This window comes from Rhineura floridana, chromosome 8, assembly GCF_030035675.1.
Source record: "Rhineura floridana isolate rRhiFlo1 chromosome 8, rRhiFlo1.hap2, whole genome shotgun sequence".
Lineage (NCBI taxonomy): Eukaryota > Metazoa > Chordata > Lepidosauria > Squamata > Rhineuridae > Rhineura > Rhineura floridana.
Window position 1 is genome coordinate 1,663,876 of NC_084487.1, and position 17,031 is coordinate 1,680,906.

Sequence of the window (17,031 nt, forward strand, 5' to 3'; positions counted from 1 at the left end):
TGTAGGAACAGGAAGGGAATGCCCTATTTCCTGGGCCCAATCCACATTAACAGTTCTCCCAAGCACGGCTGCTTCTGGCTTGCTCACAAGGCAATTGATCTACAGGAATGCCGCTACCGGTACCTCTTTATTCTGTGATTTTTCAGACTACTTGTATGACAACTTTTTCACTTACTGCATGGCTCTTTTCTGTGAATTTCCACATGAACCAGCCATGCACTGTTATTATTATTATTGGTGGGTGTGGCTTTGAAACCACAGAACTGGTTTGGCCGACTTTCCCCGCTTCCTCCTCCAACCCATCTTTAACTTTTAACAAGGCAAGTGGGAGTGAATCTGCAGGGATCAAGGTGTAACCTCCATTTCACTCTCTGACGGATGGGGGGGTGGAAGGAAACTACTTCTGCACCACTGTGTATCTGCACCACTGTGCTTCACTTGAAAACCCTTGCTCCCCAAAAACCTTCATTTTGCGAAGTTGGGGAAGAGAGAGGGTCATTTGTGATTGTAGTGCTTTTTAAATTGCTTTTTAAAAAATGTGTTTTTAAATTTGTATATTTGTTTTTCATTGTTGTAAACCGCCCAGAGAGCTTCGGCTATGGGGCGGTATACAAATGCAATCAATCAATCTATCAATCAATTGTGGCAGTTATGGCCACATCTTTCCCTGTAGCCATTTCTGGGGGTGAAGCCTCTTCTCCCTGCCCCATGCAAGTTAATAGGGAGAGCAAAATGAGGTTAGGTCCCCAGAAACAGTGGGGGTGGGGAAATTTCACCCCCTCGGCAAGGGGGTCACACCGTGGGTCCTTGGCAGTGCAGGTGGGCTTCTCCCCTCACCAGTCATTTTTGGCAATCCAGGCTCTTCTTTCTCCTCACGCACATTAAGTGAGAAAACAGGCCCTCCATTCACTTGCATAGTGAAAATCTCACCTTGGGATATCAGGGCCCTTGCTGTGTGTGTGAGAGAGAGAGATTTCCCTGCCAGTCATTTCTGGGGATCCACCCTCTTCTTTCCTGTTGTGCAATTTGATGGAGAGATCACTCTATTAATGTGCATTAACTCTCTCCGCAGGTACAGCAGGGGTGCAAATATTTGCACCAGGGTAAAATGGAAAAGAGCCTGCTTCTTCTCACATTGCATGATAAAAGAAGACAATACACTACACATGACTTAAGACCCTTCCACCCATGTTCTGTGCTTCCCAGTGGAGTGTAGCACAGAATGGCCTTATAAGATGTTTTTAAGATGCTTGTTTTTGAGATTTTTTAAGACGTTGTTGTTAGTGTTTTGTCCTTTGTTTGCTGCCCTGGGCTTCTTTTGCGAGGAAGTATGGGATAGAAATATGATTATGATGTGATGATGATGATAAATGCATCTGCAACAAAGGCCACTAGACCTATGCCTTGCAAACAACAGAGGCTTCCATGTGGATTGCACCCTGGTCATCCTCTCTGAAGGAGCCACATGAAATGACACTGCATGGACCATCGGCAGTCTGATGGCTACAATGGACACAGCTAGAGGAGAGTAAGAAGACGTGTGGGAGGCCACAACCCTTTCTGGCCTGACTTTAGGTCTCTGAATCCTCTAAATTGTCACAACAGATCTCATAGAGGAACACCTCTCTGAAGACTGGACTTCTGAACTTACCAGAGCGAGGACTGACAGACCGATCATGAAAGAAGCATCCAACAATGTAGTCTGGCTGCTGTGTTGCTCTGGAAGGGTAGCAGTGCCCTTTGAAGGGGACAGTTGTGGAGTTTTCCCCAGGGAGTTACTTGGATATCATCAGACCAATATCATCAGATATCATCAGATCAAGAACTGCCACCAGTTTCACGAGGTCCACCGACAGAATAGCTGCCTGAATCTTGACCGTTCTGTCTGGTGACAAGCACATGGTTCCTATCTCTGTGTCTGTCAATGCCTCCAAGTGGACAATGCAATGAGAAGGTCACTACTGGCTCTTGGAATGGAAGCTGTGATCATTGAGGCATGCCAGCATAACCTGAAGATCCTCCCAAGCCTTCAGAAGAGACAGAGATTGAATCAACAGGTCATCTAGATAGAGATAATGTGTACCCCCTGTAGCCAAAGGTATGCTACCAGGATGAACATGATTTTTGTGCCTGCTCTTTGTGGGAGCACACAACAGGCCAAAGGGCATGTACTGAAAGTGGTGTCCTCCTACCATGAACCTCAGCTAATGTCTGTGGGGCCAAAAGACAGAAACATGTAAACAGGCCTCTGAGATCTGACGAGAGGAATCCCCCTGCCTCAGAGCCTCCTTGATGGACATAAGAATCTCCATATGGAACTTGCAGTACCTAATGTACTCATTCAGGTCTAGCACCGCTCTGAAGGAGCCATCTTACTTTGAAATAGTAAAGAAAACTGAGTAAATGCCCAAGAACATCTCTCTGGGAGGGGCAGGCTCTATGGCCAATATCTGTAAGAGGTGTGGAAGTGCCTCCTGGACTCTGACTCTCTTCTCCAGGTTGGAGGAGAGTGGTGATGAAAGAAACCTTAGAGGTGGGTTTGAGTGAAACTCTAGCCAAAAGCCCTGTGTCAGGTCTGCAACACCCAATGATCTGACAAGATCCCTGGCACCTGTGAGAAAAGAGTTGCAGATGTCCACCCACCAGAAGTGTGCTGACGTCAGAATTGGTGCTTTTTGCCTCGTGATTGAGCACTGGAATCAAACTTGGCTGAGTACCGCTGTTGTCCTCTGGTACTGGTGTGCTGCCTATTCCAGAAGAGGTGATTGGACCAATCATCTCGTCCTCTTCCAGCTGGTCTGGACCCTTGAAAGGAGGACTGTGTGGTCGAGTAAGGATGAAAGGTCCTCCAAAAGGACCGTTTATCCTCTTCCTCCTTAGCTGAAGGCATCTATTTCTTCTTTTCCTTTGATTCTAAGACCATTGCCAGGGCCATATCCCCAAAGAGTTTGCCCCAACATATGGCTCAGAAGCCAAGTTAGATCGAGCTGTGATATCTGTCTCCCAGTGATGTAACCACAGTGACCTTTGCATGAAAACACCTGCTGCCAATGACGTTGCCAAAAACTGTACTGCATCCATAGACACATCAGTCATGAAGGCCATAGCATGGGAGATCTTTAAAAGAGACCTGTGGGCTCTAGCAGTCTTGTTGTGGGCCATCCAGTAAGTCCTCGATCCAAAGCAATGAGGCTGTCATGAAAACTGAGGTTGCAGGAGCCGCTCTGACAGATAAGGCACTAGCATAATAGATTCGTCTGAGTCCCAGGTCCATCTTACCTTCCAATGTATCTTTAAGTTGTGCATCTGAGTCCTTTGGATTCAAAGAAGGATTCAGCACACCAGCAATGGGGGCATCAATAAGTGGAATCTTCAACTGATCCATGAGATGCTGCTCCAATACGTAGTACTTATTAGCCATAGGAACGGACTTCTTGTACTGCAAGGGTGTATTGAACTCAGACTTAATGACCTTGAAAGCTGCTCTTCATTCCTTAAGGACTGCTGATGACCTCTGCAAGACTCATCTCCCCTCTCTTGCCTGCGCGACGGGCCACAACCTCCTCCTCCTCCAAGGACGTATCTCCCAGTGCAGTTGTTATTGAATGAATATAGCACAGGGCTATCTCCATCACTTCCATGGTCCCACAGACCCGAGGAGGAGAATGATCTCAGATTCAGGTCCAAAGCACCCACATTGCTACCATTGTGCAAAGCCTCCCTGGCCATCACAGCTGAAGCTGCCAAAACACCCTCTGGCTTAGAGGCTGAGCGGCTGGCAGGAACTGCTACCAGTGGTGAGTGTTGTTCAATGGCAGTGGCAGTTAATGAAGGGCATTGAGCAATGGCAGCCACTGAGGAAAGAAGCATTGGGGGCTGGTATTTTTCAGTGGGAACCATGGATGGGCTGTGTGGGGCTCAGGTAAGTTCAAGTCTATGCCTATTCTGCATTTTTGTAATTGAGGACCAAATTGATCTACAGGGCAAAGTGGAACAGATCAGGAAAGACTGCTTGGTCAGAGAATGCCTGCATCTGGCTGGAAGAACCTGTTCAGTAGAGGCTAGTCCTGTAAGGTGAATGGGGCACTGCCCCACTAAGCCCCGTCTGGCCTCAGCCACCCCAACTTGCCTGCCTTCTGGCTTACACCCTTTCCAGGCGCTGCCTGTTGCCTTCCTCTTCCATCCCAGTGTTTCTCCTTGTAGGGAGGAGGATGGGGACAAAACTAGAATTAGTTGGCTCCACCTGTCATTGGCTCTGGCTCCACTGTTTGATCTCCCTGTCCTACCAGTCACAATGGGCACCAGCTGCCGCCACTGGATCTGCTGATGTTTTCATCTTGCCTCTTGAGTGTTTCGTGATTCCATCTGATTAGATTCTTGGAGCTTCCTGGAATGCCAGCCCTTAACTCTTAAGTGAGTCATTGGCAGATTGTTGCCCATTGTCAGTAATTAACTCATTGGGAATCCCTGGGAAAAGACGTGCTGATTTACAATGCCTGACTACAATGCTGTTCCATGTGTTGTCCAACATATAATTAAGTATATGAAACTGAATAGCGGGGTACTAATCGGAGGCAATTAGTTCCTTTTAATACCTAACAGATCTATGTCAAACTGTGAGAGGATCTCATGAAATTACGGAGCCAGAAATGACACTGCGTGGCTCTCACCTCTGTGGCTCTTCCTGTTCCACTCTCTTGTTCAATGGCAGGTTGCACTTAATTTAAATATCTTTTGACAGATGCCTCTTCTCTACCCTTTTATACCAGAACCAATTTTTTTCAGGTAGGGCACATGCAAAACTGCCTCAAAAAGAGGTAACTAATTAGCAAGTCACTGAGGCCAGATGCGTAAATAGTTCTCCAAGAAATCAAAAGTGAAACTGCTGATGAATAAAGATATGAAACTAAATCATATATCCAAACATTGAAAGAAGAATCTAGGGAGGATACAGGGGGTTATGGAACCATTGGCCTCGCTTCTCTCCCAGATAGAAGAACGGGCGCTGACAGGGACCCACCACCGTGAATTCTGCAAAGGGATTCTTTGAAAGAGCCAGCAAGTATGTACATGGGAGTGGTCAAGATGGACCTGGCTTGTTCTGACCCAGCAGGACTCATCTTAGAAGGCCATGGACCTTGGAGCCCTCCTTCACTCTTCCCAGAAGCACACTGGGATGTCTTTGCGAACAAAGAGTTCACAGCAAGAGGAATACACTCCTTTAAAAAAAAAAACATAGCTGGTACTAGTTCACATGAAGGTATTATGACAATGAAGAGACTTTTTGTTCTCTGAACACTCTTAGGCACTGTATCAACTATAGGATGGCCACAGGTGTACAAACCTGTAAGAGCCATAAAGTGAGAAGAATATATTTTTTTTAAAAGGCTACTTTGCACATAAGAACAAGATAGCCATGCTGGATCAGATGGAAGTCCAGAGTCCTACAATGAACAACCAGATACCTTTTCTGGGAAGTCCAGAAGCGGGACAGGAGTGTAATAATAGCTCCCTCTCATTCATGTTCTCTATGAACTGTTATTCAGAGGCACAGTGGCTCCGATATTGGAAGTAATACATGGCCATCATGGCTAGTAGCCATCAAGACCCGTATTCTCCATCTGTACTTTTATGAACTTCCAACTGTTCCCCGATCTGGGGATGATTACCATGTTATAGGTTAATTCTGGGCCCCCCAATGTGGCACCTGTGGGCACCACAGCACCCTTACACAACCCCCTTGGTGCTATCCAAGGCCACCTGCCCCTCCCAATTTTTGTAAATGGGAGCTTTTGGGAACTTTTTCGCAAATGGTGAAAGACGTGCTGTGAGGCTGATCGGGCACGAGTAAAACATCATAACCGTGCCTACTGTGTGGTGGTGAGGGCAGCGAAGAAGGCCCACTTCTCTGCCTTCATCGCATCCTCATGTAGCCATCCAGTGGAGCTTTTCCATATTGTCAGGGGTCTGTTGACATCAGCTCCATGAAATGGAGTTTTAGACCCTTCGGAGGCCCACTGTGAATTGTTTGCAAGGCACTTTAAGCACAAAGTTGCTCGTCTCCATAGCAGTCTTAATGCTCTGTCCACATCTATTGTAATCCCCAATGAGTTGTCCAGTGCAACGTCTACTGCAACTTCTTGGGAACAGTTTCAGTTGATGTGGCCTGATGATGTAGACAAGGTGCTTGCATTGATGCGGCCAGCGTTTCCTCTCAACCCCTGCCCTTCTTGGCTTATTAAAGCTTGCCGAGGGATTTTGACCGAGTGGATCCAGGGTGTAGTCAATGCATCATTGCAGGAGGGAGTGGTTCCAGGTGCCTTGAAAGAGGCGGTGATCCGACCACTCCTGAAGAAGCCCACCCTGGACCCATTGGTTTGTTACAACTACCGACCGGTTGCAAATACCCCCTTTTTAGGGAAGGTGATTGAGAGGGTTGTGGCACAGCAACTGCAAGTACTCTTGGATGAAACAGATTATCTTGACCCATCCCAGTCTGGGTTCAGGCCTGCTTATGGGACTGAATTGGCCTTGGTCGCCCTGATGGATGACCTTTATCGGGAGAAGGACAGAGGGAGTGCGACCCTGTTATTCTTACTTGATCTCTCAGCGGCTTTTGATACCATTGACCATGGTATCCTTCTGGGCCGACTTGGTGAGATGGGTATTGGAGGCTCTGTTTACAGTGGTTCTGATCCTATTTCAAAGGTTGTTCTCAGAGAATAGCACTGGGTGAATGTCTTTTGGCCCCCTGGCAGTTGTGCTGTGGGGTGCCGCAGGGTACCATCTTGTCCCCCATGCTGTTTAACATCTATATGAAGCCCTTGGGAGCAGACATCAGGAGATTTTGGGCGAGGTGTCAGCAGTATGCTGACGATACCAAGCTCTATTTCTCCGTAACATCTGAATTGGGAGAGGCCATGCAAGCCCTGGACCGCTGCCTGGACTCAGTGATGGGCTGTGGATGAGGGCCAATAAACTGAGTCTGAATCCTAGCAAGACAGAGGCATTGTGGGTTGGTGGTTCCCGAGTTCGGATAATTGATGAGTTGCCTGCTTTGGATGGGATCGTACTCCCTCTGAAAGAGCAGGTCCGTAGTCTGGGGGTGCTCCTAGATCCATCTTTGTCACTAGAGACCCAGGTGACCTCCGTGGCTAGGAGTGCCTTTCACCAGCTCCGGCTGGTAAGACAGCTGCAGCCGTTTCTGGACCAGGATAGCCTGACCACTGTTGCCCACGCACTGGTAACCTCCAGGCTGGATTACTGTAATGCACTGTATGTGGGGCTGTCCTTGAGGTTGGTCCGGAAGCTGCAGCTGGTGCAAAATGCGGTGGTGAGATTGCTCACTGGGGCAGGGTATCGCCAACATGTCATCCCGCTGCTGAAATAATTGCACTGGCTGCCCATTTGCTAACAGGCTAAGTTCAAGGTTCTAGTCATGGTGTACAAAGCCCTATGCAGCTTGGGACCAGGATGTCTGAAAGACCGTCTTATCCCTTATATACGCAGTCGATCACTGCGCTCTGCAGGTGAGGGCCTCCTGCAGATACCATCTTATCAGGAGGTCCATTCCGCACAACATAGGAAATGGACCTTTAGTACTGTGGCAGCACCTACCCTGTGGAATTCCCTCCCCTTCAGTATTAGACAGGCACCATCTCTGTTACCTTTTTGGTGCCTACTGAAGACCTTTCTCTTTCAACCAGCCTTTTAAGTTGAGACCTATCCCAGTGTGTGTCTGTGTTGGAATTGCTTTTTAATATGTTCTGAAACCTTTTAAAGATGTTTTTAATCTTAGAAGATGTTTTGAAAACTTTTTTTTTAAGAAACATTTTTGAAGATGTTTTGTTTTAATGTATTTTAAACTTTGTTTTTATGATGTTTTAATGTTTTTGGTGCTTTTGTTTGCCACCCTGGGCTCCTGCTGGGAGGAAGGGCAGGATATAAATCTATAATAATAACAACAACAACAACAACAACAATAATACTTTTTCTGGTTGTGTGGTGGTGGGGCTGCCTACTTTTTGAGGGGGTGGCCTGCTTTCTTTGTCTGTGTTTTACTTGTGCGTGCGCGTGTGTAGGCCTTTTGGTTGCTGCTCGGGGCAGGGGTGGGTTGATGAGCATTTCCGAGCATCACCAGTGTTTTGGTCTGTGAAATGGGTATTTTAACAAAAGAACATCAGAAGAGCCTGGCTGCTGAATCAGACCAAAGGGGGCCCACCTGGTTTTGTAACCTGTTCTCACAGCATTCAGTCCGATCTTCCAATGGGAAGCCCAGAAGCAGGACCTGAGGGCAAACAGCACTCTCCTCACCCGCGATTCCTGGCAAGTGCAATGCAAAGGCTCTGAAGGAGAGCATAGCCACTGTGGCTAGTTTTGTGGTGCCCCCAACAGTTCCTTAGATTTCCAAATGTGCTCCTGGGGTCCAAACAGGTTGATTAATTTGTGTGACACAATCTTGAAAAAGCTTCCTAAAATGCGGCATGGTGATTCGAATCAAGGATTTAATGGACTAATACGGAACTAAATTCTAAAATAGTAGCTTCAGCAGCCTGTTACAGCAAACACAAAAAAAGCACATTCTGGCCGCTCAAAGAGCAACATCTATTGTGGGAACTGCCCACTCCTTGAGAACCAGGGCAATTCACTCCTCACTGATCAGCCTGGCACAAAAATCCCACAATGCTACAACCACCTTCCTTTTCAGAGCTCTTGGTCTGGATCCATTTTTTGGGGGGAGGCATTCATTGACTTTTAAAGTTCTAATTCTGGGTCCCCCTGGAAGAGTTCCACTACAGTGAGCCATTCTTGGATCTCTCCTTCCCCCGTCAGCGTGCTTCAGCGTCACGCAGAGGCAGAAGAGTTCAGAAGCTGCTGGGCTGTGAGTGACTCATAGTCATTTGTCAGCTGTTCCGGCCTCCGGAACATTTCCACGCATCCGGAAACGGCTTGCATCACAGGACTGCCCTTCTTTCCTTTCTCAATGGGAACAGAGTTGCCGCCACAACTTCAGAAGCTCAAGGCGTAGAGTGAATGGGATATTTCAGAGGAACACAGGAGACCACCTTACACTGAGTCAGGCCACTACTCCATAGAGCTCATCATTGTCTACACTGACTGGCAGTGGCTCTCCAGGTTTCAGACAGGGGACATTCCCAGCTTTAGCTGGAGATGCCACTGGGGACAGAACTGGGACCTTCAGCATGCAAGGCGGGTGTCCTACCACTGAGCCACAGCCCTTCCCCATTCTCCAGCTCTCATAGATGTCACCAAAAGCCATTAAGGGTTCTCTATTTATCTGATATGGCATTTACGCCCCAGGACCCTTCATTTCAAGGATGCTCAAGGTCAGGGTTGGTAAGCTGGTGCCCTCCTGATGCTGCTGTACACAGAAGCCATCAGCCCCAGCTGGGGATGGGATCCGTTAACTGGTGCTGCTTCAAAAGCATCCCGTCAACCTAACAAATGGTATTGATTTGAATTCATTCTTTGTCTGCTGTCAGCTGCTGTTACCAGTCCAACTTTTCGCCTCTCCAAAAATATTGATACTGATATTTTCTTTCAAAATATTGATATTTTCTTTCAAAATATTGATATTTTCTTTCAAAATATCGATATTTTGAAAGGAAATGTTGATAAATAAAAATATTTTGAAAGAAAGAATATCAACATTTTGAAAGGAAATATTGATAAAGCAAAGCAAAGCAGTTTCCCTGCTTCCTTCTCCACTGTGATTAAGGCTGGTCAGTTTTCACATTAGCATGCAGAGACTGACTGTTTTCCTTTTGGAACGGAAAAAAGGAATACAGCTTTCAGTGCCCCCCACCTCTTCCTAGAGTCAATGTGGGTGAGACTTAGCTTTTTCCTCCCACTTAAGAGTTTGGATTGTGTGAGTGGTGAAGGATGGCAGAGAGAGAGAGGGAGAGACACACACAGAGAGGTACTGCTATGCTGTGAGTAAAAAGAGTACAAGAACAATACGTTTGAGAAAAATTTGAAGGGGCAAAAATCTGGTCTTGGGGAAAAGCCACAGAAGTTTGCAGTAAACAGGATTGCTCTGCAAAGATGGAGAATATGTGAACCACTGAAAAATCCAGTGCTAAAGATGAATTCAGCAGAATTCTCATCCATCCCTAGCCCCAGCCAGCAACCCTTGCTCTAGATTGTCTTCCAGTGGGAACTCTCCGTCATGGCATGCAAGCGCTGGCATCTACCATCTTATGAATCCCAGCCATGCTGTGTGCTACCATGCCTCTCTCTGTGCGCCTTCTGCCTTTTGCCAAGATCTGACTGACGCTGATGGGACTTGTCATCCAAACATTTGGAGGGCACCAGGTTGGCAAGGGCTGGTTTAGTGGGTCAGTGAATTGATTTGATGAGGCTACAGAAGGTGCCTTTTCTTTACAGTACACTGAATTAATTGAGGCTGTGCCAGGAAAACGTCCCTGAATTCCTCCAGCCTCTTAAATATTTCATTTTCATTTGTAATTCATTCTGTTTTCATCCTGCCCTGCAAGCTACAAACAGGGCTGGCTCATACTCTTCTTCCGCAATGTTCATGTCTCATCAATGATCACTTTAATTCTGCAGCTCAATGAACTGTGTGCAAACCAGCCTCTTCTATACAACTGTCCTCAAATTGAACTCCAAAACAAATCAGAGCCCTAGTGATAAGTCAGGTGACCCTTGTAATTGGCCTTGCTACTCTCCCGTCCAAGCTGTTATGAGGAGACCATTTTATTCCTGCGAATAAAATGAAGTCAGAACAGCATGAGTGAGCAGGTTGATTCCGTGGCTAATGTCTCAAACTTGGCTTGGAACGGACTGACTGGGCAGCAACAACCTTGTTTTGCATATGCTCGATCAGGCCACAGACCAAACTGTGGTGCTCTCCGCTATGAAAACCGCGAAAAAGTTTGCCTGAATTGTTCACTTTGATAGTGGCTCCTATTTGCCAGTCCTCTTATTACACCAGACTGAAAGCAGTGGTTCCCAAACTCTCTCTCCCCCCCCCCCCCGTGGACCACTTGAAAATTGCTCAGTCTTGGCAGACCACTTAATGATTTTTCATTAAGCAATTGTAATGCGCTGTGCTAGATGCTGTAATTGTATTTTATTGCTTTTTTCTTATATAGAAATAAATTGTAATACAATAAAATATAGGAAATAAAATAAAATACAATTAAAAATTAATATGAATATTTAATACTGACATGCCACTGTCCACCTGAATAAAGCCCACAGACCATGAGTGGTTCAAAGACCACAGTTTGGGAACCCCAGCTTAGAATAAAACATAAGAACGTAAAATCAGTCCAGCATATCTAATCCAGGTTTGGGGAGGAAGGCGCAGGAGCGCATGAGTCAGGCCATTGGTCCACTGAGCTCAGTCTGGTCTACCCCAGAGGTGGCCTGGAGGCCCAATCAGCCCACCAGGCCTCTCCATTTGGCCCACCAGGCTGTTCTGGCCAAGCCACACACACCTGCCCTACACCTGATGCCATGCATGAAATCAGATGTGGAATAACCAAGTCGCAGACCAAAAAAATGGCTAGATTGAGTTAATAATGAAGTGCACATACAATTAAAGAAGACTCACACCACAACCATCGCTTAATGCAATACAGATGAATATAGCAAACACATGAGGGACAGGTGAAGTCATGGCTTGGTCAAAAAGAGGTCTGCAAGATGCTTTGAAGCCCTAACTATCAGCAGGTCGTCGGGGCTTCAAAGTGCAGCACAGGGCTCTCTGCAAGCACCAACAGTCAGCTGATGTTTGAAAAGAGCCCTGCACAATCCACAATCAACTGACTGCTGGGGCTTCAAAGTGTAGCCCCAACTATCAGCTGGCATCGGCTGCACTAGGAAGCTCCACACTGGGGCTGGAGGAAGCCCTTCGAATCTAAACTGCTTTCTCTGCAGAGGGAAAAATGCTCCATTTTTAGAAGCATGTTTCCCCTTTGCAGAGACTTCAAGAGGGGCTCTCTGTAGCTGCCGATCACGACAGCGGATTACAGGGATCCTCTTTGAAGGCATGCTCCCAACGCCAATCAGTTGATTGGTGTCAAAAGTGCCTCTTCAATAGAGACTGCTATAACCGCTGCTCAGTGGTAACAGCTACCTCCTTTGATCTTTGACAGTCATTATGGCATCAGGTGACTGACAGGGGGTGGTCTTCCCCACCTGTGAACGTCTGCCTGCAGGGGGTGGAGGAGATAAGGATCTGGCCCTTCAAGCAGACTGAGTTACCCACTCCTGGTCTACACTCTCCAGGTTTCTCTCCCAGTCCTTCCTGGGGATTGAACCTGGACGTTCTGCGTGCAAACCAGATGCTCTTCCAACCCCTCTCCCCTCCTCCCTGCAGTTCTGACGCACAACAATGAATGACAAGGGCAACATTTTAAGGAATCACAAAATGTAACACTGTTGGGACAATGAAGGCAAATGCACAGCCATATGCAGCACAGTGGGCATAGCGATGGTTTCCTGGGACCGTATGAACGTCCTCGCGGCTCCTGAAGAGGAGCTTGCGTCCACTATGCTCCTCTCTGGCCTTTTTGGCTCAGTGAGGCATGCAGAGCTTGGAAAAGTTACTTTTTTGAACTACAACTCCCATCAGCCCAATCCAGTGGCCATGCTGGCTGGGGCTGATGGGAGCTGTAGTTCAAAAAAGTAACTTTTCCAAGCTCTGGCACGGCAGCCAAGTTAGCGTGCCGCCCGAACCCAGGACTGTGGTCAAGCCCTCTGCTCCTTAACTACGGTCTGCAGCCAAGGTTTGCTCTTGACTAGAAGGTTTGTCAGAAGGGGAAGGAGAGAACAGGTAGGGTAACAACATTGGGCAGGGAGACTGCGCCTATCATTTGTTATCCTTCTGTGGAATGCCAGAGTCCTTTACAAATGAGGAAGGGTTCTCAGGAGGCATTTCTAATAAAGGCTCTCAGTGAAATCATACTGGGTATACTTAGGGTAAGACAACATTTCAGAAGGTAAAGAGCATGACCTTCTTCCACTTTGCTTAAATAGAAGGTCCTGTTGGCTTGACCATCACCCCCAGTTTCAGCTCTGTGTGTCTGTCCATTTGGATATCAACAGGGTGGGTGCAACTGCATGCGCTATGCTCCTAGCATGAAGCAAGGATCTGTGCTTGGCTGATGCAGCAACTCCATCCCATCCCATCAGGTCAATGTGGCTGAAAGCTCTGCCTCTGAACGGCTTGCCACAGTGGGCTGTGCTGGGCGGTGGGAGGGGACGGGGGCACTGCTGCCGTTCTAGAGGCAGCCACACTGCAGATATGACGAGGTGCGCCTGTCATCTTTTCGGCACCAGGTCAAGACTTTCCTTTTCTCCCAGGCATTTTAGCATGTGTTTTTAAATTGTTTTAAATTTTTAAATTGTGTTTTAAATTGTTTTTAAAAGATGTGTTTTAAATTTGTATATGTGCTTTTAGTGTTTTTAGGTACTGTAAACCGCCCAAAGAGCTTTGGCTATGGGGCAGTATATAAATACAATAAATACAATAAATAAATAAAATAATAAATGAATTGGGCCTCAGCTGGCCTCAGCGCTGCTGCACTGAAGGGAACTAGTCTGTTCAGCAAGGCCTTCCAGGTGACAGATCCCGCAGGGCTCACTCTAATGCAATCAGTGCTATTCCCAGAGCAGGAGTGGGAACCTTCTGCAACCCCGAGGGCTGCATTCTCTGCTGGGCAGCCTTCCGGAGGCTGCTTGCCAGTGATGGGTATGGCAAGAGGCCAAAGAGGCGACAGCAGCGGGGGAAGGCTTGGCATGTGCCAGCAACACAATCACCAGAGGCAGTGACAGCTGGCGCCCACTAGAGCTGGTACTGCTGCTGAAGGGGAGTGGCCAAGTTTCGGTTTTCTCCCCACCCTCCTCCCTTGCAAACATCCTGCAGATACTTAAGCATTCCAGTTTTGCATAGAGCACCTAACTAAACTGTAAAGTGTCTTACTTTGGTTCAGAAGGGATCCCTGCTCTCACAGCTGCTTCTCTGATGGGGGTAAAGTTGTGTGGCCTCCACCTGTCCTGGTTCTTTCCCTATCCTTCTCCTTTGCAAAGAAATAGTGGACACTCAAACATTGCAGTTTTAGTAATACTTAGCACCTAACAGAGTTGCAGCTCTATGCTTGCTCTCATGAATGTACACATAGTTAAGTCATACCTCCTCAGCAGTGAGCAGAAAACTAGATCTCTGCTCATTCAGTAATGCTTTCGCAATCCCGTTTTAAAAACGCACACACACAAAGTGAGTGAGTTGCTGGGAACTCACATTTAGTAGGCACTACAAAAGGCTTTTGTCTTGTGCTTGCTCTCATAAGTAAGCCCCACAGAATACAGTGGGATTTACTTACTTCTGAATAAGGTGAAGAAAATCGTGTTAGTAACCAACAGTGCTTGGAAAATTCATTTGAAAAAGGAACAAAAACGTTCAGCTCAAGTTCATCCAAATGCACTTTTAATTTCAGCCTGCCACACAGCTGTTGAAGGTACAAGAGCACCGCTTTCTCCCAATGCAAACCATAAACCATACAAAGAATTCAAGCGAAGAGCAAAAAGAAAAGAAAACACACATTTGGGCAACTTGATAATATATTTTTAAAACAACTTAAAATGAGTATTTGTAACTGTATAAATGTAAGGGTTAGAGTGTTGGACTAGGCCCTGGAAGGTGAGGGTCCAATTCCACACCCACTTAAATGAACACAGTGAAGCTTACTTCTAAGTAAAAATAATAGGATGACTGAGTTACTACACCTAAATCATACCCATAGTATAGTTAACCATTACATATGTAAGACTATGTGTCACTTCTATGGAGAAAACAGCAAATATTATGTTCAGGATTATTATGTTTTATTCAAGCTTTGCCTGGCTTATTTCCTGGAATGCAGAAAGAACCTCTCTGACCTGGAGCAGTGTATTTAAGTATCATGGATAATAGTTATTGCCTAAAGATATCCAGAGTTTCTTTTTTAAAAAATAAAACCAATACTGTAAACTGTAAGCTCCTATTGCTCAAAGAAAAAGCTATGGCAGGTGGGGAAACGCAAGAAGCCAAAATCTTAGAAAAGGGAGTCTTTTGCACCATACGATCTGTTCTGAATACTGGGGCAGGACGCTCCACAAGTTCCTCCAGTATCCCACTTGTGGGGACTCAGACAGTCACAAAAACTATATTTAAGTGTCTTGGTTTTATAAAAGCAGGGATTTGTCTAACTCGAATTCCTTCTCCTTTTGATCAGCCACGTCTATGCCGGTTCCGCCTCTCCACTCAAAGTGGAAGTGAGGCTGGAAGTGTGGCACAGCCCCACACCTGCCCTGCTAATTGGGTTACCAATGCCAGGGTGCCTGTGCTGCCGAGTCCTCCCCTGCTCTCGTCTCCTCAGCCCCCATCACGAAGGACACGGTCCTGGGTTCAGGAAGAAAATAAGCATCTCGTCTTCTTCACAGTACTCCTCCGCTTTTTGTTTTGATTAAAATAATTATAATAAATTCTTGCTCTTATCCCTATGGGGTTTAATTATCCTGCACAAGCCCGTATTAATTTTTCAGATAGTTTAAATAAATAAAAATAAATTTAAAAGGTCCAGTCCAGCCCAGTCCATTCTTGCAGTAGTTGCCACCAAGAATCTCCTCTTCCTCCCAGCCTGACAATAAAAAGGTCCAGTTCCGGTCCAGCCCATGAAAATAAAAAGCAGATTCTCTCCACACACGTGCACACACTTATGATGCCAGCCACATATTGCCACCAAAAATCTCCTCTTCCCCTCATTCTGACAATGAAAAGGCCCAGTTTGGCCCATGAAGAAATCAGATTACTTACACACACACACACCCTTATGATGCCAGCCAAACATTTTTAGGGGCCGTGGCCACCAAGACTCCCCTCTCCCCTCCCAACACCCTACAATAAATAGGGCCCAGTCTGGCCAATGAAGAAATCAAACATGCTTTGAGGCTAGTTTACTGACCACTCCTTAAAATGGCTTGACTTTCTCATTGAGAGGGCTGTAGCCCCAATAGACCAGCCTCCACTGGTCAGAGGTTTCCATGCACAGTGCCCCACCCCACGCGCACCCAGCCTCTCTCTCCTCTAGCCAAGCAAGTCAGAGACATGACCACAGCTCCAGGACCTGCCCTCCCAGGCAAGAGCACAGTGCTGCTGAAAGCCGGAAAGGAGCCTATCAGCCCCTGGACGCTGTGGGGCAATGCTCCTGAGAGCCAGTTGAGCCATGGGCAACAGGGGAGATGTCACACTTACCTACAGATTTTGTCCGTGGGATTCCTTTGCGTAGGGAAATGTGGGGTTTCTCTGGCCCAGCGTGTGCTGCCATCCCCTGCCGCTCAAACAGTGACTAGAAAAGAGACAGGAGAAGAGTGACTCTTCCACTCAATCATTGACAGGAACGCCTGTGCGCCTCTGGGGCCTGGGGTTCCACCCGTTCTTGAGAAAGAAGGGCCTTGAGGGGAGACATCCCTCCCTTACAAAAAAGTGATGCAGAATGCAACCGAGGCCACTAAATGTTTTAAGGGAGGGCCTCTCTCTTTCTTTCTTAGAGCAGTCATTAATGCTCCGGTGAAGATGCCCGGGTCCTGCTCTAAACTCAGAAATGCAGTGCTCAGGTGGGGCTTGCCTTGCATCCAGCTGGGGCGCAGCTACCATGAGATGAAGCCACGTGGATCTCCCTCACCCCCATCACCCCTACGTCAAAAACCTGCTATCTGTTTTGATGGTGAGACCAAACCCTGCTGGTACCTCCTTGTCAAGATGGCAGAGGAAACACACTGTTGCAAAAGCAGAAACCTCACTTGTGGCGTTGCTGCCTTCCTAGAACTGATGAGACAGAAATCCCACCTTGGAAGGAACAATATTTGGGAATCCTAGTTTAGTGTGCTTACTACTGGCTCTGGGTGTCAATACTGGGCCAAGGTAGCTGGGCAGCTGATAGCAGCTAGTGATTTTCCCTCCTGCTAGTGAGTGCCACAGTAAACACAGTTTGCTTGTCTGTT

General features: G+C 47.0%; 1 protein-coding gene across 5 annotated transcripts in view; it reads right to left on the bottom strand.

Annotated features, from left to right (window-relative positions):
- Positions 1-17,031, bottom strand: part of SHANK3 (SH3 and multiple ankyrin repeat domains 3) — a 445,396-nt gene that overhangs the window by 37,282 nt on the left and 391,083 nt on the right. For all 5 annotated transcript variants that reach the window (XR_009764300.1, XM_061637962.1, XM_061637959.1 and 2 more), the window contains one exon: positions 16,283-16,376. Coding sequence is in view for 4 of the 5 variants with exons in the window: in XM_061637962.1 (XP_061493946.1) it covers positions 16,283-16,376 (94 nt within the window). In the remaining variant the exon portion in view is untranslated. The remainder of the gene's footprint in view (positions 1-16,282; positions 16,377-17,031) is intronic.